The sequence below is a fragment of the Megascapheus bottae genome, chromosome 5, assembly GCF_031878675.1.
Source record: "Megascapheus bottae isolate mThoBot1 chromosome 5, mThoBot2.hap1, whole genome shotgun sequence".
Classification (NCBI taxonomy): Eukaryota; Metazoa; Chordata; class Mammalia; order Rodentia; family Geomyidae; genus Megascapheus; species Megascapheus bottae.
Genome location: NC_143513.1, coordinates 19,764,109 through 19,787,362, shown reverse-complemented (window position 1 = coordinate 19,787,362; position 23,254 = coordinate 19,764,109). Strand labels below are relative to the sequence as shown.

The 23,254-nt window shown below is 38.4% G+C and overlaps 1 protein-coding gene across 6 annotated transcripts in view; it reads left to right on the top strand.

The window, feature by feature from the left end:
* Positions 1-23,254, top strand: part of Hycc1 (hyccin PI4KA lipid kinase complex subunit 1) — a 153,684-nt gene that overhangs the window by 2,147 nt on the left and 128,283 nt on the right. For all 6 annotated transcript variants that reach the window (XR_016535498.1, XM_090332752.1, XM_090332751.1 and 3 more), the window contains exon 2: positions 328-400. Coding sequence is in view for 5 of the 6 variants with exons in the window: in XM_090332752.1 (XP_090188878.1) it covers positions 366-400 (35 nt within the window). In the remaining variant the exon portion in view is untranslated. The remainder of the gene's footprint in view (positions 1-327; positions 401-23,254) is intronic.

Genomic DNA, 23,254 nt, shown 5'->3' with positions numbered 1-23,254 from the left:
AGCCAAGCCCCACTTCCTGTTTTCTAGAGGTTAACTGGAGATCAGAGTCTCAGGTCCTTTTGTGCCTGGGCTGGCTTTGAACCTTGATCCTCAGATCTCAGCCTTCTGAGTAGCTAGGATTACAGGTGTGAGCCACTATACCCGGCTGAAAATGAAACCCTTTTCTATGCTCCATTTCTTCCTTTTGGAATGGAAGCGTTCATTATGTTATTGCATATTGGAAGTATATAACTTGTTTTTTTTAATTGTTATGAGCTTGCTTTTACTCTCAAGACTTTAAACTTGGGGCTTTTGAACAATGATTCGAAAATGTCTTAAAACTTTCAGGACACTTGGAGATGGACTGAACACATTATTCATCATGAATGGCTATGAGTGATTGGGATACAGGAATGCAATGGTAAGATTTAAATATGAACTATTGTCCACAAGATCATGTTTTTAATGCTTGATCCCCAGCTGATGTCATTATTTTGAGAATTTTAGAAACTTTAGGAAGTGGTGCCTAGTTAGAATAGTAGACCACTGGAGGATTACCCTTTGAAGATTACACCTAGCCCGCTTCTCTCTCTCTGTCTCTCTCTTTCTCCATCTTTGTCCCTTCCTTTTCTTTCTCCCTTCCTCCCTCATCATGTCCAAGATGAAATGAAGAATTTCCTGTGTCCTTCAGAATTGATACCTTGAAAATATATCTGCAAGAAAACAGGTTCCAGGGTGGCCTTAACCAACCCGGATCTTCCCTTTCTGCTGGTCATTCTCAGAATAGCTGTAAAATGCAACACTCGGAGATAGGGAAGTCATGTATGGAACAATTCATGTAATGTCCTTTTTTTCTCCCAGAACAAGATTACTATAAACTGGATCTCAGTGCTCCCAGCCATATTTAGAGTATAAAACCCACCACAGAATACTTGTACAGTCTCTCTGTTGGGATGGGATGCAGACATAAGCACTGTTTATTTTTGCTATCTCTGTGGGAGAAATAAGTCTATTTAGCCTAACTTCTGGAATGAATAGTCTGTCTCATTGAACTTAATCAAATAGTAGAAAAACTTTGGAACAACTTTGGGCAACATAAAATATGCCCTTCCTGGAGAAAAATCCTAAAACTGCATTTTAAAAGTAAGCATATGGAGATTTGCTGTACATGTTTACTTGAACTCATCAAACTTCATTGCAGTCTATTGCCTTCTGAAATGTCAATTTAGCCCATCTCTGCTTTCCACAAATTACTTACCACTCTATGCACTCACAGATATTCATAGGATAGAGCCCTACAGTTGTTTTTGTTCTGCGGCAATAGGCCAGCTTCAGCTTATTCTATATTTGCTCTTTAGGGGTCTTACAGGTTCAGCTTATTGGATAAAGGTTAAACGTCTTAACCCAAGAAAGCTGGTTATCAGCTCAAGTAAAGAGTATCAGATATATTTGGAAACTGGACAGGGGAATGTTGGTGATCTATTGAGTAACAATTTTAGTGAAAGTAGGTACAAGGGACTCAGCAACCCATATTTAGTCTATTTATGTAGATCTGCAGGAAAAGAAAGTTTACAAAGATGGCAAAAGGTGGGGAAAAGCAGAGACGCAGAGAAAAGATTGTGGTGCTGGAGTTTACTATGAGGGTCACTCAGCTTAAAATTCAGGATCAGTAACTAGAGCAGACCACTTTCAAGGTTGGGAGACTACTGATGTATTCACATAAATTTAGTTTTGAAATAGTAATAAAAATGAGTTATTTCAACTTTAACAAGTTGATTCTATTGTCTGACCCCACTGACTCCCTGTCTATAATATTTTTACCCCCAGATAATGTTGAGATGGTCATAGGTATTTTGGAGAACAAAGGATAAATCAAGTTGCAAATACGTAGATGTGGATATACATTTAGGGGAACAAATTTTTGTAGCTTACAGTTACTTAAATGTAATAAGCTCCCTTCATCTCTTCACATGTAAAAATGACATTTAAGAATAGCTCTTCATCAGGGATGGGGTAGTGGCCTAATGGTAGAGTGCTTGCCTAGCTTGCATGAAGCCCTGGGTTGGATTACTCAGTACCATGTTCACAGAATAAGCTGGAAGTGGTCCTATGGTTCAAGTGGTCAAGCCCTTGCCTTGAGTAACTCTAAAGACAATGCTCAGGCCCTGAGTTTAAGCCACAGGACTGGCAAAAGAAAAAGAAAAGAAAAAAGAATAGCTCTTCACTAACTGCACCAACCTGATAAAGCAAAAATAAAGGCCAAGAATATTTATTTGATTTTTGTTGAGACATAGTCTATGCAGCTCTGACTGGCTTTGAATTCACTATGTAGTCCAGGCTGGCCCTAAAACTCAAAATCCACCTGCCTCAACCTCAGGAAGTGCTCAAATTATAGATAGGTATGAGTCACTGTGTCAGCTATGCCATAGACCTTGATATGGTATGTCTGACATTGCCCAGCAAAGGAAGTGTTAATTAGTGGAGGAAATTTATAACAAACTTAATTGGCTAAGCCAGAAACTAGTCAGTGAGAATTCCTCCAATTATCAGATATGGTAGTGTAACTTTTAGCCAAAAAATGAAATAGTCATTTATATGTTTTATAGTGTATGAATTATAAATGTGACCTTTACTTCCAGAATGACAAATTAAGACCTTCTGAAAATATATTCATTCATAAAAGGAAATTGTCACAATCAACTGTTTAGAATGCTAGAGATTAACCAAAAGTATGAAACAATCCAAGGAATATTTATTTTGAAAAGATTGTATCTCAGTAAGAATAAAGACAGCATTTTAAGTTGCTCTCATCCCTTCTTTATCCCAGATTTGTGGGAAACTCAAAAGCCAGTAACATTACAACTGAGACAGCAGTGAAAATGCAAGCTTAGCAGTCATTGGAGGAGGCAGAACAGGAGACAAAACCCCGCATTCCTGAGGCGCTTTTTAGCATTTGACCTGTCACATCATGCCTTGAAGCTCCATTCTGGGAACTTGCTTTGTGAAAATAGCATTTTCAGCAAGAGTTTTGATAGAAACAAAAATAAATAAATATGAGATCTGTAGATACTTAAGGCAGCTTTACCAGTGATTACACTAACATTTAAAAAGAAGAAAATTTGGGCTCTGGGGACTCATACTTCTTTCAGGAGGCTGAGATCTTAGGATTGCAGTTGGAAGCCAGCTTGGGCAGAAAAATTCGAGAAACTCTTACCTCCAACGAACCAATAAAAAGCTGAAAATATGGTGTAGGTTAAGTGGTAGAGTGTCAGCCCTGAACAATAAAAACAGAAAAAAACAAAACCAAGCAAGAATAAGAGGTCCTGAGTTCAAAGCTCCAGAACCCATAAAGATGGAAACAAATGGGTGTGTAAGGATACAATAAGAATGACAACTATGTACAGAAGATGAGATTTATCATGGCAACTGATTTATTATCTGGAGAAGAAGGGAAGCTGGTAATGTAATTTAATCTGAGTTCAAAGCCCCACACACCAGAGGAGCCAATGTCCTATCCCCCAGTATGGCCCTGAGAAACTGAGTGCAGCTGATGAAAGTTATAAGGTTCAAAGGCCTGAGAATCTGGGGTTCTGATGTCCAGGATTAGAATGGATGTCAGAGTTCTAGAAGACAAAGTAAATTTACCCTTTCTCCACTCTTATTATAGATGGTATGCTGCTAGCCTAACTTGGTGAAGGGTGAATATATTTTCTTTTTGATCAGCCTGCTGATCCAGACACTTCTGGCAAAATGTTCACAGACATTTCCATAAATAATATTTTACTAGGTGTCTAGGTGTCCCTTACCCAGACAACATGACACCTATAATTAGTGATCATATTGCATGAGACGGCCACAGGGTCTTGAAAATCTAGACGGCCATGTGCATACTCAGGTCTGTGTGTATGCTCATGAAAAACATGTGGAGGCCTTAAACTCTTCTATGTGATTGACTTTTGGGGTTCTTTTAACAGCAGCAAGTGACAGGTAAAGCAGCCTTCTAATCTACCTGCTGGAAGAGCATTTAAGATGTAACCCAATGTAAATTTGGAATCCCTTTGAAGCTCTCTACTTTACATGTAAGCTTATACTCCACAAAATCTGAATCTATTCTTGATTACAGGGGAACCTTCATGAGAAGCTTTTTATTTTGTTTTAACTGTTACAAGGCAAAAAAAAAAAAAACCAGAATCAAGCTGACCCAATTCTACCTGCTTATGCTTCTTAGTCTTTGCACATGCATGATATGTTACTTATCTTCTCTGAACCTAGAGATAAAATAATGAATATCTTGTAGTACTGTTGTGGGAAACAGTATCAAATGGTGTTTGGCACACAATGGGCAATAAGAAATGTGGTGCTTTATTATGGCTGCCAGTATTTTGGTGCTTTTATAAGATCTTTTTTCCTTTTATTATTAAAATATTTTAGTAGTACTGATTTTTATATCATATTTCAAATGTCAAGTTTAACAAATAAGTATCAGGAATGGAATCTCTGTATGCAATCACTGGCATATAAGTTTAAGAACAAAATTAAAATTAAGCGGAGAGTTTGTATGTCATAGATACGTATTGATTATATATCAGTATGTCTATAGAATGTATGTCCCATCATAGATTTATGTGTCTATATAACTATATAGCGCCAACTTCATCTCAATGACCTTGAGTACCTGAGTATTGAGTCATAGCTCTTGTACGGTTTGGATCTAATATCCACATATCAAGGAGACCATGCGCCTTTTTTTTTCTTGGATTATCTCTTGGATTATCTCACTCAACATGATTTGCTCTAGATTCATCCACTTACTTGAAAATGCCATTATTTTATCTTGTCTATTGGCTATGTAGAATTTCATTGTATATATGTACCACAGTTTTTGTATCCATTCATCTATAGTGGGGCATCTGGGTTGTTCCATCACTTGACTATTGTGAACAGTGCAGTGATGAACATGGCTGTGCAGGTGTCCTTATCATATCCTGGGTTGTGATGCTAGGAGAGGTATGGCAGGGTTGTAGGGAAGGTCTGTTTTTAGTTTTTTTCAGGAACCTCCAAATTGCCTTCCAGAATGGTTGTACTAGTTTACATTCCCAACAGCAGTGCAGTAGGGTTCTTCTTTTTCCACATCCCTGCCAGGAATTGTTGTTGTCCAAGTTCAGAATATTGGCCATTCTGATTGGGGTAAGGTGGTATCTTAGGGTTGTTTTTATTTGCATTTCTTTTATGACCATGGATGATGAGCATTTTCTCATAGGTTTCTTTGCCATTTTTACCTCTTCCTCTGATAAGTGTCTCTTTAGTTCCCTTGCCCATTTAGCGATTGGTTTGTTGGGTTTGGAGGGGATTAGTTTCTTAAGTTCTCTGTAGTTATTGGATATTAAACATTTGTCTGATGTATTATTGGTAAATATCTTTTCCCAGTTGGTTGGCTGTCTTTCTACTTTAGTGGCTGTAGAAGCTTTTTATTTTTAGGTAGTCCCATTTGTCGAGTCTCTCTCCAATCTGTTGTGACCCTGGGACTCTGTTTAAGAAGTTTTTGCCTGTGCCTATTGAGGAGCTTAAAAAAAAAAGAAGAGTGCCCCCATTCTGAAGCAGCAACCATCTTGTTGTTTATGTAAACTATGAGTGACCCAAAAGTGCACATAAATTAAAGAAACAAAATTGTGGTGCCATTATGCCCCAGGAACTGACCTGTCTGTGTTAAAATTAATCAGAACTCATGTAAATTCAAGGGATGGCATTTGTTTTCTAAAGCCATAAAACTACCCTCAGACAGCTAATTAGGACTCTACTGGCAAGGCAAACTCTCATTAGCTTCCACTGCCCTGAAATGTCCCTAACCCCTACCTTATCTCACTCTAGTAGCTGACTGCTGTGTTGCTGTAAATCTGTGGTCTTTGCCTTTAAAAGCCCTGTAAAAATGCAGGTCGCTGCCTCCTCCTGAGCTCCCTCTGAGGATGCTTAGGACAGAGGCCAGGAGCTAGCCCACCTGAATAAAGCCTTGCTTTTGCATTTCAGAATGTCTGACTGTCTTGGTAGTCTCTTGGTGGTCGTCCTGGGGCTTGGGCATTACACCTATGAGTTTGGGTGTCTCTCCTACTCTGTCATGTAGCAGTTTCAGAGTTTTAGATCTGATATTGAGGTCTTTGACCCATTTTGAGTTAATGTTTGTGCATTTTGACAGGCTGAGATCAATTTTTAGTTTTCTGCATGTGGCTGCCCAGTTTCCCCAGCACCAATAATTGAAGAGGCTGTGTTTATTCTACTGTATATCTCTGGCTTCTTTGTCGAATATAAGTTGACTATAGATATGTGGTTTTATTTTTGGATCTTCTGTTCTATCAATCTTCTGGTCTATTTTTGTGCTAATACCATGCTGTTTTTGTTATTATGGTTGTATAGTATATAAGATCTGTTTTAAAGATGTGGGAAACTATTTCCAGTGTCTTTCTTTCTTTCTTTCTTTCTTTCTTTCTTTCTTTCTTTCTTTCTTTCTTTCTTTCTTTCTTTCTTTCTTTCTTTTTTTCCCTGCTGGTCATGGGGCTTGAACTGGGCCTGGGCACTGTCCTGAGCTCTTTAGCTCAAGGCTACCACCCTACCCTTGAACCAAGCCCCACTTCCTGTTTTCTAGAGGTTAACTGGAGATAAGAGTCTCAGGTCCTTTTGTGCCCAGGCTGGCTTTGAACTTGATCCTCAGATCTTAGCTTCCTGAGTAGTTAGGATTACAGGCATAAGCCACAGAGCCCAGCTTTCTGGTGTTTTCTACAAATCTATTCATACTCACTTCTTATCTACACCAGTGCAAAAGGAAACTTGGACATGAAGGAAGAAGCCAGAAGATGTAGACTTGCATTGGACTTTTGAGTCTTTCAGTTAACAGGCTAGATAGACATAGAGGGAAAATGATAAACTATATGGCAGCCAGAGGTTGACACAGTAGCAGTTACGTTACAAGACAGACATCATACAACCTCTCAAATGGTAAAATGCCCAAGATATCCTAAACCAGTTGGGATCAACATGGCTAGTGGAGATGACGACTGTCATTTGTTTTGTTATAATGGTGTCTCCATATTATTAGCCTTGCAAAACTGGTTACTCCCATCACACATCTGGTACTAAGAGATATCTGAACACCCCATAAAAGGACTCCACAAAAGTGTGACCAACACCATTAAGTCCCAATTTCCACAACAGCACTGCGAAGAAATGCATTATTATGTCCAGGTTCAGAGAAGTTAAGTAACATACTGTGCATATACAGTTACTGAGAAGTACCCATGTGGGTAGAATTGTGTTTGCTTGATTCTGTTAGTCCACTTTGTCTTGTTAACAGTTAAAATAAAAAGGACAGGGGCCAGGAGTTTGGCCTAGTGGTTAAAGTGCTTGCTTAGCATGCATGAAGACCCGGGTTCGATTCCTTGGTACCACATACATAGAAAAAAGCCGGAAGTGGTGCTGAGGCTCAAGTGGTAGAGCTCTAGCCTTAAGAAAGTCCAAGGACAGTGCTCAGGCCCTGAGCTCAAGCCCAGGACTGGCAAAAAAATAAAAAAATAAATAAAATAAAATAAAATAAAATAAAAAGGACAAAAGGGGGCCCAGGTGCATAGCCTAGTGGTAGAGGCTCGCCTCGCAAGCACGAAGTCCTAGGTTCAATTCCTGGGTACCACATACTCAGAAAAAGCTGGAAGTGGTGCTCTGGCTCAAGTGGCAGAGCAGTAGCTTTGAGCAAAAGTGTCCAAGGACAGTGCCCAGGCCTTGAGTTCAAGCACCAGTAGTGGCAAAAACAAAAAAATGGACAAAAGGGAAGTAAGCCCTATTCTGGAAAAATTGTGCCTCATTCTTGAAATTATTTGCCCCTCCTTAACTCATTGTCTATACACTACCCATAACATCTTGGGTGATGTAGTGCAATTTTCAGTTAATTATACTCTTAAGCCTGCATTTTTGCTCTAAAAGAAAACTTCCTCCTAATATCTTACTTTGTCTGATTAAAAAATGTTTTAGCAAGGACTTATTTTAGTAAAACAGTTAAAAAAGGGAAAAATAGAAAAAAAGGGAAATATTTCCTGTTCCTTATGCATGACATGAGCGTTAAAGACACACTGGGGCTTGAAATCAGGACCTGGGCAATGTCCCTAGACCTCTAGGGACATTGTTTTGTTTTTACCATTTAAGCCATAGCTACATGTCTGGCTTTTTGGTATTTTTTAAGATGACTTTCTTTTTTTTTCAAATTTAATTTATTATTTTATTCTTCCTTATTTTCTTTTTTTCTCCATATATTTTTATTGTAATTAATAAAAAGGTTATATTATATTCACCAGATAGAAGGTACATTACTTCACATACATTGATACCCTTTCTCATATCTTGGTCCCCATTTCCCTACTCTCACCCCCACCCCTCATTTTGTTTTCTCCCCTTCCCTATCCTATTTCAAATAACCAAAGACACATATATACAGTATATCAGATAACAAGGTAAAATACTGTAATAATATGAGATAACCAAGGGAGAGCAAAAGAGTTGAGATAACATAGTACATTAAAGACAACAATCACTCATTATGTGGCTTTTGTTTCAATATCCTGGAGGTCCTTTCTTTTAGTGTCATACTATATGGCCTTATGTATCTAAGTTTTGTTCTATTGTAAATCTCTGCTAGGAGAACCCAAGGTTTTTACTGATTATGACAAATGAGGGAAACCATTGAGCCTATGTTCCTTTGAGTCTGGTTTACTTCACTTTATATGATTTTTTCTAAGTCTTTCCATTTCCTTACAAATGGGGCAATGTTGTTCTTTCTGACAGCAGCATAGAAAGTCTGGAAAAGTGGGACTGCATTAAACTGCAGAGCTTCTATATGGCAAAGGATATAGCTAGCAAATTAACTAGAAAGCCTACAGAGTGGGAGAAGATCTTCACTAACTATACAATGGACAAAGGCCTCATATCTAAAATATATCAACAGCTCAAAAAATTGAATCACTCCAAAACTAAACTCCAAAGAAACAACCATCCCATTAAAAGATGGACCAAAGACTTGAGTCTTCTCTGAAGAAGAAATAAGAATGGCCTATAAACACATGAAGAAATGTTCGACATCTCTGGCCATAAAAGAAATGCAAATCAAAACAACTTTGAGATTCTACCTCACTCCAGTTAGAAGGGCCAGGATCAAGAAATCTAGTAACAACAGATGCTGGAGGGGATGTGGCCAGGAGGGATCACTACTACACTGTTGATGGGAGTGCAAACTCATTCAACCACTATGGAAAGCAATATATCAGTTCCTCAAAAGACTAAACACAGAGCTCCCCTGTGACCCAGCAATCCCATTCCTTGGCATTTTCTCAAATGTTCAGAAACAAGGACATACTAAATCCACTAGCCCAATGATTTTCATTGCAGCACTATTTACCATAGCAAAGATATGGAACCAACCCAGATGCCCCTCAGTTGATGAGTAAATCAACAAGATGTGGTATCCACAGTGGAATTCCATGCTGCTGCCAGAAAGAATGACATTGCCCCATTTGTAAGGAAATTAAATGACTTTCTTATCTGGGCTGATACTGAATTTAAGATCCTCAGTTCTCAGCCTCCTGAGTAGCTAGGATTACAGACATCAGTCATTGGCACCTGGCCATGTTTGAATTCTTAATCTGATGGTGATAAGAAGCTGGAAACACTAGGCTGAGGTCTTAATCTTGTTTATCTTTGAGATTCCCCCAGCCTTTACTACCAGAAATCCAAGCACTAGTTTTCCTTTGTAAATCTTAAATTTAAGAGTTTCTGAGCAATTACATTGCCTCTTCTTTTCCACTACACACTTTTTCTTTTTCTTTTTCTGTGCCAGTAGTGGAGCTTGAACTCAGGAACTTAGCCTTTTTGACTCAAGGGTAGAGCTTGAACTATACCTCTCCGTCTGTCCTTTGGCTGGTTAATTGAGGATGAGTCTTTTGGAACTGTTTGACTAAATTGGCTTTGAACTAGATCCTCAGATCTCAGCCACATGAGTAGCTAGGATTATAGGTGTGAACCACTAGCACCTCACTTATTATTATTCTAGAAATTTGTATGTAGACAAAAAAGAAGTCTAGAAGAGGTCCTTGAGAGCCATAAACTTTTGGCATAACCTCAATGAAATTTTTACATTGAAAGTATAATATCAAGGCTCAACATTCTTGCAAGCATGATTTCAAAAAGATGAAAGAGTGAAACAGCAGCATGCTCAGGATCATAGTGGGTTTTCCCACTATGTATTTGTGTCGCAACTTCATCTGATTTTTAAGTTGAAAGAAAAATATAATTTAGTCACATCCTTAGTTTAGACAATATAAGTTATATATATTATGTGTGTATATGTGTACTTCAATAAAAATGACTCAGCAATGAAAGTAAATCTCTCAACTATTGTCAAGGAATTGAATCCTAATGAGGTTAATACATTTCTTATAATTGCCTAATTGATTATTTTTCTGTGGTTTGTATGCTAATTCCATGTAACCATAGCTTATAATTAAAATTCTGTTTGAGTTTTAAAAGGCAGTTACGACAGCAAATCATGCTAGCAAAGGATTTCCATATAAGGCATTGAATTTCCCTTCAGATTTGCTAAATGTAAGTGTTGATTCTTTAGTGTTGACTCTGTTACTTAAAATAGAGTATTTTATAGTCATCTTGATTTAACTGTACAAAATATTTATGCCAAACACTAAAATGGCACTATAATAGACTGTGAATGGAATCTTTTTTGCATCAATTAGCAAACTTTTACTTCTGCCTAATAATTTGGCTGCTAAAAGTCATTTATTAATAATTGATTTACTAAAAATAATTCATCTACTTCCATAAACTATGTAACATACTGGGCACTTAAAAGTGGATAATATCAAATACCTAAGTGACAAGGAGAATTCTGAATGTGGAATATGTAGTTTTCACCTGTGGGCACTTTCCAATGTTGGTTCCAGAATTTCAGTTGAATGAAGAGGGCAGTGATGTTCCCCTGAAGGACATAGACTGCTGCTGAAGGCAGACTAGAAACCATAGCCAGAGTAACAAAAAGATACTAGATATTGAATGTACACCTATGTGCTGGGCATGCTGCTAAACCATTGACATTCATTATCTTACTTACGCAATGAATGAAAGTCTAATATTGGAACCAATGATACTCCAAGGAGAATTGGAACTAACCCTCCAGCCTACTTTTTCACTGTAAATACTCAATATTAGGACACTCATCCACTTATTATCAGATATGCCCATGTACATGTCTGCCCTGGCTTTGCTTTACTAATAAACTACAGTTCTACCTCAATGGATATTAAATTCCTCCTCTTCATTTTCCTCCTCCTCCTCTTCCTCCTTCTTCTCCTCCTGATTTCTTTTGACAGCATCGTAAACTCAGTACGCAAGGGCCAGGTGGATTCTTCTCTCCTGGAGATCTCTCCTTGGAGTATCATTGGTTCCAATATTAGACTTTCATTCATTGCGTGAGCCTGGATCACTTAGTAATTAGACTTATATGACCATGCTATATGCTGTGGCTCCTTGGTCTGCCCTGTTGCCAGTCTGCCTGTTTGTATTCCCAGCACTGGCACAATTATGACTTTCTTTCTTGCCTGGCCTTGTTTGAAAGGTCAGGATGCCAGCTTAGTTCAGCTTTTCCTTACTTAGTATTTAATCTAATCCAATGCTGATTCAGGCCATTCAGGCAATAAATGTTAGTCTAATTGCTTCATGTTCCAGGTAATGAGCAAGATATTTGGAATAGAGGAAGAGTATGTAGAGAAAACTGTCACATCAATGAAAAATATGATAAAGGTTTTAGTGTTATTGTATTTAAAGTGATATTGCAACCCAGAAGAGGAAGTCACTTATAGATCTTGTAAAACATCTCCATTTCAAGCAGGAATAAACATTTTTCCTGTCCGAGTTCATAGAATAAGAGCAAGCAAGACTAACTGTATGGACATGTAGACATTCTTTACGTAGAATCACAATAGTTTCCTGCTTCAGTACTCCCTGGGTGTTACGAGAACGTAAGCCTTCCCTATTGGGCAGCTTTCAGACACTCAGGCCTCCATCACCACCCACAGACCATCCTTATGACAACTCCTACCACCTATTCTAAGCTGTCACTATAATGACTTTCATCTTTGAGGAGGCATCAGAACCATCACCAGGACTCCAAGGCCTCTGAGCACCAGATAGCCTAGAGCGCTACATCTGTCTACAGCCTGTCTTCATCATATACTCTGATCCTGATGATGTGGCTGGGAAGAATTTTGACAGACTTTTACCACCAATCCCTTGAAAGGAAACAAGCTAAGAGACTAATGAAATCTTTCAGGATATCAGAAACTAGACATGACTGCTGAGGTGACCTGAAGGCAAGGAGTGGACCTGGAAAAATGTGAAACAGTCCCTACTGGAAATACACGAACTGATCACTCACGAGATGACTCTTGCATGTGTGACTTTATCGAGCCTCGTTATAGAATGGCAACTCTTAAGAGACTTAGAATAAACCCTGTACTTTGGTAGGACATAGTCCTCTGTGTCAACTTCTTCCACTGGGGTCTTTCTAGACTGGCAATAAGATCTTTCTAGCTCTTTCTCCTGTATGCTTGGAGAACAAGACTATGAGCTTCTAGGTTTGCTTCTCTCTCTCTCTCTCTCTCTCTCTCTCTCTCTCTCTCTCTCTCTCTCTCTCTCTCTCTTTCTTTTCCTTCCTTCCTTCATTTCTTCTTTTTCCTTCCTTCCTTTCTGTCTCTTTCTTCCTTCCCTCCCTCCCTCCCTTACTCTATTCCTTCCTTTCATCTCTCTCTTTCCTCCCCCTTCCCTTCCTCCTCCCTTCCCTCCTCTTGCTTCCCCTTCTCTTTCTCTTCTTTTCCCTCCTCCTCCCCTTCTTGGTTTTTGTTGGTTAACTGAAGAGTCTCATGAACTTTCCTGCCTAGGTTAGCTTCAAATTGCGATCCTCAGATCTCAGTCTCTTGAGTAGCTAAGATTACAGATATGAGCCACTAGAGCCTGACTCTAAATGCTGTAAACATAGCCTTAAGCTGGCCTTACTGCTAACCGATTGAGTTAAAATAAAATCCACCTGGGCTTGGTGGCTCACACCTCTAATCCTAGCTACTCAGGAGGCTGAGATCTGGGGATCAAGGTTCAAAGCCAGCCCAGGCACAAAAAGACCTGAGAATCTTATCTCCAATTAACCTCTAGAAAACGGGGAGTGGGGTTTGGCTCAAGGGGTAGGATGGTAACCTTGAGCTGAAGAGCTCTGGGAGAGTGCCCAGGCCTAGTTCAAGCCCAAGACACACAAAAAAATAAAAATAATAAAAAATATAAAATTGAAAAATTGTTTTCTTCTCCCCTACTCTTTAACCAGTTTCCTGGGTGCATGGCTCTTGCCATCAATACTCCAGCCAGTTTACTCAGGGGTCCTAACTCATGGTGCTATTTCCTGCTTCTGGGTCTTGGTGTGTGTTTTTTGCTGGGTTGGCCAGGTCTTCTTTGTTGGATCTAATTTTAAATGTTTCTTCTGACAGAAAGTCTTCCCTGATTCTACTGGGTTTTTTTCTTATTGTTGTTTTGTTTTGTTTGCTTTTAACCAGTCCTGGGCTTGAGCTCAGGTCCTGAGCACTATCCTTGGACTTTCTCATGGCTAGAGCTCTACCACTTGAGCCACAGCACCACTTCTGACTTTTTCTATGATTGTGGTACTAAGGAATCAAACCTGGGTCTTCATGCATGCTAGGCAAGCACTCTACCACTAGTTCAAACTCCTGACCCCGCCCCCCATTGTACTCTTGAATTTCCTAATTATTTGCCCCTTCTCTGTACATGCTTATCTGAACTTGGTGGATTTTTGTGTGTTTTATTTTTATTTATTTCTTGACAGATTTTGGCCATGTTTTGCCAAGAGTGAATTCAAATTTACAATCCTCCCGCCCCTGCTCCTTAGTATTGGACATGACCTCCCTATGTGGTTTAAGTCATTAAAGAATTAGATGGAGATGGTTATTGAATGTGCATGTGGGTGCACACACACACACACACACACACACACACTATTAGCCTAAGGAAAATTGTTAATTTAGATATAACACTAGCTAACATTTTATGACTAATGGTTAGAAAACCACAGGGTGTTTGGGGTTCTAAAGGCTATACAGCATATCACCTGATTAAACCCTGTAGGTGACTTCTAAATGTATAGCTGTATCACATTTTCTCCTTTATCAGTTCTGGGTTATTAGTCAAATACACAGTGGGAACTTATTTACAATACCCACTAGGAGGAGATAAGGGTCAACTGATACTGCAAGGTGCAGTATCAGACTCTTCTTCCAGCACTAACTTTGACTTCTCTCTTTAAAAAGACCCAGTATTCTTTTTTTATTTCTTCCCTTTCCTTCCATTCTTCAAAAGGAATGTAGGGGGAAACAAAGAATGGAATGTCAGGTGTGACTTGTAAAACTTTTTTTTTCCAGCATGGTGGGGGAAAGGAGCCTATGCATGGGACTGTGCTTCTTGTTGGTTTTTGTTTTCAATAGGGGTATTTTCTAGTATAAATTAGCTAGATGGCCTTTATGATATTCTTGATGGTTCTTTATATTTAAAGATATGCTTTATTGTATAAATGTATGCATTGGATTTATTTTATTGAAGATCAGAGGATAGTATATTTTATTTATTCAATGAATATGGAATAAGGTAATATATTAAAAGTCATATATCATAATTGGTAGAAGCTTTAATCAATTAAAACTAACCTAAAACAGAATGCAAACATTGGATGGATCTTGTTTGTTAGTTTGTTTTAATCAATTTGCTATTCTCTGGATTGGAGAATTGAGTCCATTAATGTTTAGAGTTATTATAAAGAAATGTGTCATGTTTCCTGACATTTTCTTGATTTTTAGTATTTTGGATTTTTTCTTTTACTGTGTTTATTAAATTGACTGTCTAATGATTTTTGTATTGCTTTGATTTTAATTGTTTCCTTAAGACTTTATTCCTCCCTTTAGAATCTTTTATAATGCTGCTTAAATGATGATGAATTCCTTTAATTTTTAGTTGTCATGGGAGGTTTAGATTTCACCACCTAATGTAAATGATAAACTTTTCTGGGTAGATCAGTTTGTGTTGTTGATCTTCAGTGCTTAGATTATACCATTCCAGGCTCTGCTTTCATTGAGGGTTGATGTGGAGAGGTCTGCAATGATTCTGATTTTCTTTCCATTGTAATATAGCTCCTTCTTTAATTTTGTGGCATTTTAAATCAGTTCTTTTCTATTTATTCCTAATGTTTTCTATTATGGCATGTCTAGAAGTGTTTCTTCTTGGAGCTAGTCTTCTGGGGATTCTATATGCTTCTGTTAAGCAGGTAAGATTTTCTGTCTTAAGAATGGGGAGTTCTCCTTTTTAACATAGTATTAGAATTTCTAGCCAGTGCAATAAGGCAAGAAGCAAGCATAAAGGGGATCCAAGTAGGGAAAGAGGAAGTAAAACTATCCCTCTTTGCAAATGACATGATTCTGTATTTAAAGAACCCTATAGACTCTACTCCCAAGCTCCTTGAGCTGATTCAAAACTTTGGAAGGGTAGCAGGCTATAAAATTAACCCTCAAAATTCAACTGCCTTCCTCTACGCCAACAGTGAGAAGAACGAGGCAACAATCAGGAAAGCAACTCCTTTCGCAATAGCCTCAAAGAAAATAAAGTACCTAGGAATTAGCTTAACTAAGAATGTAAAGGTCCTTTTTGATGAAAACTTTAAAACCCTGAAAAAGGAAATTAAAGCAGAACTAAGGAAATGGAAAAACCTCCCATGCTCCTTGATTGGAAGAATCAACATCATGAAAATAACAATCTTGCCGAGGGCTATCTACAAATTCAATGCAATACCCATCAATATCTCAATGTCATTCTTTAAAGAAATACAAGAGGCAATCCAAAATTTCATATGGAATAATAAAAGACCCCGTATAGCAAAAACACTTCTTAGCAGAAAGAACAGCGCAGGAGGAACTTCAATACCAAACTTTAGACTCTATTACAGAGCCATAATAATCAAAACAGCTTGGTATTGGCACAAGAACAGGCCTGAAGACCAATGGAATAGAACTGAGGACCAGATATTAGACCACAGACCTATGGCCACCTAATCTTTGATAAGGGAGCCAAAAAAATACAATGGAAGAAAGATAGCCTCTTCAACAAGTGGTGCTGGCAGAACTGGTTAAGCACCTGCAGAAAACTAAAGTTGGATCCTTCTTTGTCACCCTGCACTAGAATTAACTCCAAATGGATCAAAGACCTGGAAGTAAAAGCTGACACACTGAAAACTTTACAAGAAGGAATAGGAGATACACTAGGCCTCCTTGGCATAGGTCAAAACTTTCTTAATAAGGACCAAGAATCACAACAAATCAGAGAAAGGCTGGATAAGTGGGACTGCATTAAACTGCAGAGCTTTTGTATGGCAAAGGACATAGCTAGTAAATTAATTAGGAAGCCTACAGAGTGGGAGAAGATCTTCACCAACCATACAGCGGACAAAGGCCTCATATCTAAAATATATCAACAGCTCAAAAAATTGAATCACTCCAAAACTAATCTCCAAAGTAACAACCATCCCATTAAAAGATGGGCCAAAGACTTAAAGAGAATCTTCTCTGAAGAAGAAACAAAAATGGCCTATAGGGGCCGGGAGTTTGGCCTAGTGGTAGAGTGATTGCCTAGCATGAACGAAGACCCGGGTTCAATTCCTCGGTACTACATACATAGAAAAAAGCCGGAAGTGGTGCTGAGGCTCAAGTGGTAGAGCTCTAGCCTTGAGAAAGTCCAAGGACAGTGCTCAGGCCCTGAGCTCAAGCCCAGGACTGGCAAAAAAAAAAAAAAGGCCTATAGGCACATGAAGAAATGTTCAACATCTCTGGGCATAAAAGAAATGCAAATCAAAACAACTCTAAGATTCCACCTCACTCCAGTTAGAATGGCCAGGATCAAGAAAATTAATAACAACAGATGCTGGAGGGGATGTGGCCAGGAGGGATCACTACTACACTGTTGGTGGGAGTGCAAACTCCTTCAACCACTATGGAAAGCAGTATGGCAGTTCCTCAAAAGGCTAAACATAGAGCTCCCCTATGACCCAGCAATTCCACTACTTGGCATTTACCCAACCATCCAGAAACAAGGACATACTAAATCCACTAGCACAACAATGTTCATTGCAGCACTATTCACCATAGCAAAGATATGGAAGCAACCTAAATATCCCTCAGTTGATGAATGGATCAACAAGAGGTGGTATTTGTACACAATGGAATTCTATGCTGCTGTCAGAAAAAACGACATCACCCCATCTGTAAGGAAATGGAAAGACTTAGAAAAAATCATATTAAGTGAAGTAAGCCAGACTCAAAGGAACATAGGCTCAGTGGTTTCCCTCATTTGTCATAATCAGTAAAAACCTTGGGCTCTACTAGCAGAGATTTACAATAGAACAAAACCTTGATACATAAGGCCATATAGTATGAAGCTAATTGAAAGGACATCTAGGATATTGAAACAAAAGCCATATAATGAATGATTATTGTCCTTAATGTACTATGTTTTCTCTCATCTCTTTTGCTGTCCCTTGGTTAGCTCATATTGTTACAGTATCTCACTTTGTTATCTGATTTATTGGATATATTTGCATTTGGTTATTTGAAATTGGATAGGGAAGGGGGGAAAACCAAGATGGAGGGGTGGGGGGGAGGGTAATGGGGACCAAGACATGTGAAAGGGTATCAATGTATGTATCTGGCAAATATCATGTAACCCTTTTATTAATTACAATAAAAATATTAAAAAAAGAATGGGGAGTTCTCAGCTATTATTTTACTGAATAGTTTTCTGATGCCTGGAGTTCTTTCCCTCATTGATCCCAATTTTGGGTAGATTTGATTTCCTAGCTGAGTCTGTCAATTACTGGACTTCTCTTTCGTAGGTTTTGAGTGTTTGCTTTTTTTTTTCATACCTTTGACTTTTTGTTCTAGCTCATCTGTTCTGTTCTCAAATTCTATTTTCCATTCTGAAATTCTATTTTCCATTTCACTTATTCACTTATTCTAGTATTCTCTTATATCACATCTGCTAGAATTGTGGAGAAGTTGGTGTACAAGAGCTCCGGGAGTCATGGTTTGAATGCTCATGACCTGTAGGATTTGGGACATATGAAATCTGTTTTAAATACAAAGCTAGTTAATGAGAACAGGGCCATAAAACCACAGCATTGTTGAGGCTAATTTCTCAAAGCCATGAAGCATATCCACTGAGGAGATCCTCCAGCATGACCAGAACCCTCTTTTGTTTACGAAATAATTTGTGCTGAGTTCTATTTAGTCAAAATGACTGTTCCCTTTCTAGCTCCCTTGGCAACTAATGCTGCTTCTCATAAGTACAACAGTCAAAACGTCTTCTAAATTTCTTCATTTCCATGTATTTGTAAGGATAATTTCCTCAGGTATTATTCTACACCAATGGCTTCAAAAGAGATAATAATTTCATTCCTCCCTTAATTTGGCCCATTTGGAATTTTTGAAGGATATTTTCTGTTTTATAGAGACAATAACATTTTTGGTGAGCAGAAATGAAAAGTATTTTATTACACATACCTCTTAAATTTTTTAATTGGTAATGTAGAGGTGATATTCGGGGGGTTACAGTTACATAAGTCAGGTGTAGAGTATACTTCTTTTTGGACAATGTCACCTCTTTCCTTGCTCTTTCCCAGTTTTTCCCTCCCACAAGTTGTATAGTTCATTTTCATATAGTGTCCAGTGAGTACTATTGCTGCATTTTTTGCCTTCCCTTATACTCTGAAAGACAAATAAAGGAACAAGCAGAACAAAAAGAAAAGAAAACAAAGACAGCAAGAAAGAAAAAAAACCCTTTGTTTCCATTAACTGGAGTTCATTTTGATAAACGTATGGCCAGATACACATAGGCATTTGTTCCTTTCTGTTCCTCTCCTAAGAGTATCCTCTGTATATCTTGACATTACCTGCTATTTACTTTTGAGAATAAGGAGGAAGTATTGAGCTAATGGATCATGCTACTCTGGAGACTGAGATGTAAGAATCAAGCTTCAAAGCCAGCCCAGGCAGATATATCTGGGAGACTCTTATTTCCAATTAACCAGCAAAAAGACAGAAGTGGGGCAGGGAGTTTGGCCTAGTGATAGAGTGCTTGCCTAGCATGCATGAAGACCTGGGATTGATTCCTCAGGACCACATATACATAGAAAAAGCCAGAAATGGTGCTGTGGCTCAAGTGGTAGAGCTCTAACCTTGAGAAAGCACAAGGACAGTGCTCAGGCCCTGAGTTCAAGGTCCAGGACTGGAAAAAATTAAATAAATAAATAAAGACCGAAGTGGAAGTGTAGCTCAAGTGGCAGAACATTATCTTGTGAGAAAAAGCCAAGCAAGAGTGAATTCAACCTCCAGTAACAGCAGGAGGAAGAGGAGGAACAGGAGGAGGAGGAAGAGAAGAGGGAAGGAAGGAAGGCCTTAGAGTTCTATGCTAAGGCCAACCAATCTGTTGAATAAGAAAACTCTCTGTTCCCTGGCTATCTTGCAAGGCTCCTAGGAGGGTGCCTGGATCCTCTAGTTCTGATGTGGTTATGTTTAAAGCTGACCAGGACAGAAAAAAAAAATGGGCAGTAGGCCTCATTTCAGGCCTTTGAGAGGTTCAGGATGCAATTTTGATCTGACAAAAACTGCAACTGAAGGGAGGAAAAGAAAAATTCCTTAGAATCAATCTAGGAATACCTGATGTCTATAGTCATTTAAAAAAATAAAACAATCACAGGGGAAATATTGCATTCCCTGTTTTAGAGAAAGCTGCAGAAGATTCTTGATACAATTCCAATGTCCTTGGAGTCTATGGAAGTCTTCATAATCCTAAGAGAAAGGATGAAACAAACATTTTACAGAGTTCAAATCCAGAGGAAACATGACTGAGGCAGAATGCTCGGTTTTCCCATATCTTGTCCCTATTCTGTCTTGAAAATGCTTTTCCTGAACCCCAGTGCTTTTCCATTGCTCCCTTCTCTGGCTATATGTACAGGGCTAGAGCAAAGAAACAAATTAGAATTCATAAAGAAATTCAGTTTTATAGACATACCAAGTGCTTCGTTGCAACTGGAAGCCTGTCTGTAGGATTCTGCTTTATTTGCTTTTAAATAGTTTTAGCATATTTCTTTAGAAAAACGCATATACTGCTGGGCCCCGTGGCTCACGCCTATAATCCTACCTATTCAGGAAGCTAAGATCTTAGGATCACAGTTCAAATCCAGCTGGACACTAAAGTCCATCTCTAATTAACCACGAGAAAACTGGAAGTAGTGCTGTGGCCAAAGGGGTAGGGTGGTAGCCTTGAGCTGAAGAGCTCAGGGACAGCACCCAGGCCCAGAGTTCAAGTCCCACAACTGACAAAAAAAAATACAAACAAAAATAAATAAAATGCATATACTTTAAAACAATGTATGGGAAAAGTACGGCACCCCAACTCAATATGCCTGGGAAAATCAGCATGAATCAAGACTTTCAAAAGTATGTTTTCTGGCTCCATGACTTCTGAAATAGCCCAGGGATGGCAGCATCCCCTTGGTGCTTGCAAAACCCAGATTCAAATGTGTATTACATTTCTCCACTAGAAGGAGCTGGATGCTTTGGTGATAGCACTTCTCAAGAACTGAGACAGGAATCCTTTTTAAAATGGGTCAAAAAATATCTATTGCCAGAAAGGTTTTTTAAAACACGTATTATGGGGCTGGGAGTTGGGCCTATTGGTAGAGTGCTTGCCTAGCATGCACGAAGATCCAGGTTCGATTCCTCAGTACCACAAACATAGAAAAAAAAGCCAGAATTGGTGCTGTGGTTCAAGTGGTAAAACTCTAGGCTGGAGAAAGTCCAAGGACAGAGTTCAGGCCCTGAGATCAAGCCCAAGACTGGCAAAAAAAAACCCCCACAAACACACACACACACACACACACACACACACACACACACACACACACACACGTATTATGGTGAGGACTAAAGCAGAAAGGAATCAAATGAAAGGAGTTCCTGTTGGCTATGTTTTGAAAAGTGAGGAATCAAATTATTATCTGTACTATTTTAAGTTTATAATGATGTTTAAGAGAAAAATTATATAAGGAAGAGATGGATATTACACAAGAGAATGATGAAGATGAATAGATTTGTTCAGTTACTAATTAGTAACTAGTTAATAAGATAGTGAGTGGCAGGTTCCCTCCCTCAGGATTTTTATGCCTGCTTAAAAGATAATTTTTAAAAGGAGGAATTATGCACATATGACTGCCTTGTGTAGAGAAAACAAATCCATGAAGGCTGCAAATTTGGCCTAGTGGTAGAGTGCTTGTCTAGCATGCACAAAGACCCAGGTTTGATTCCTTAGTACCACATGCATAGAAAAAGCCAGAAGTGATGCTGTGGCTAAAGTGGTAGAGCCTTAGCCTTGAGAAAGCCCAAGGACAGTGTTCAGGCCCTGAGTTCAAGTCCCAAAACTGGCAAAAAAGAATAAAACAAATCCATGTGAAATTTTTTTATTATATTTTATTGTCAGGATAACATATAGAGTGGTTACAGTTACATTTGTCAGGTAGTAGGTAGTGGGTACATTAGTTCTTAAACATTGATACTTGAACATTGATACCTCTTCTTATGCTTTGCTCACATTTTTACTATCCCCACCCCCTCATGACCTTTTCTCCCCTTCCTTTCCCTATTTCAAATACACAAATAAACGTATATACAATATACCAGATAACTAACTCATTCATAAGAGAATCAGTATCTTGGAGAACCAGAAATATATATATACATATATATGCAATATGAATTGTTGTAATGATTGTATAAATAGATGCAAAATAAACATATCCACAGGGTAATAATTGGTTGCATTCCACTTTTAATTTGCATTTCTACCTACAGAATCTTTGTAATGTTATTTATTTACTCCAATTTAGAGAGTTGTAAAATAGTTAGGGACAATAAAACCTGAACAAGTGTGCTACACAGACTGTCAGTCATTTTATTTTCTGCCTTTCAAAAGTTTTCCTGATACTTGGATTATAAAAATGTAGAAATAACTTTGTTTATAGAAAAACTCACACAAGGAACACTGTAATAAATAGATATTGTTCTAAGAAAGAGAAAGATTGGAGCTGGTTGTTGGTGGCTCACACCTGTTACCCTAGCAACTCAGGAAGCTGGGATCTTATGGTTGAGTTTCAAAGGCAGCACAGGACAGATAATTGAAGAGACTACGTCATGTAGCCTTGTAGCTCAACAATCAGTATGACTGGCCTCACTTGAAAGCTTGTTATATCTACAGAAAATCAAACCCTATTTCAGCTCCACTAAACCATAGTCTGTATTTGAGTAAGTTTCTCAGGTGATTTGTAAAACGTTAACCTTTGTAAAACCCTAATCTAGATACTCTAGTTATAATGTGAGATTTATGACACCGAATTCTCCGATTATACCCTCAGCATAAACTGTTGTAATGATAAGATCATTGTTTAGGTGCTTCCAGACACAGAAAATGTGAAACAAATCGAGGTGTGGTGGCTCACACCTGTAATCTTAGCTACTCAGGAGGCTGAGATCTGAGAATCAAAGTTCAAAGCCAGCCCTGGCACAAAAGGACACGAGATGTGGTATTTATACACAATGTAATTCTAGGCTGCTGTCAGAAAGAACGACATCACCCCATCTGTAAGGAAATGGAAAGACTTAGAAAAAATCATATTAAGTGAAGTAAGCCAGACTCAAAAGAGCATAGGCTCAATGTTTTCTCTCATTTGTTATAATCAGTAGAAACCTTGGGCTCTCCTGGCAGAGATTTACAATAGAGCAAAACCTAGATACATAAGGCCATATAGTTTGACACTAAATGAAAGGACCTCCAGGATATTGAAACAAAAGCCATATAATGAGTGATTATTGTCCTTAATGTACTATGTTATCTCTTATCTCTTTTGCTGTCCCTTGGTTATCTCATATTGTTACAGTATTTCACCTTGTTATCTGATATATTGTATATATGCTTATTTGGTTATTTGAAATAGGATAAGGAAGGGGGGAAAACAAGATGAGGGGTGGGGGTGAGGGGAGGGAAATGGGGACCAAGACATGGGAAAGGGTATCAATGTTTGTGAAGTAAT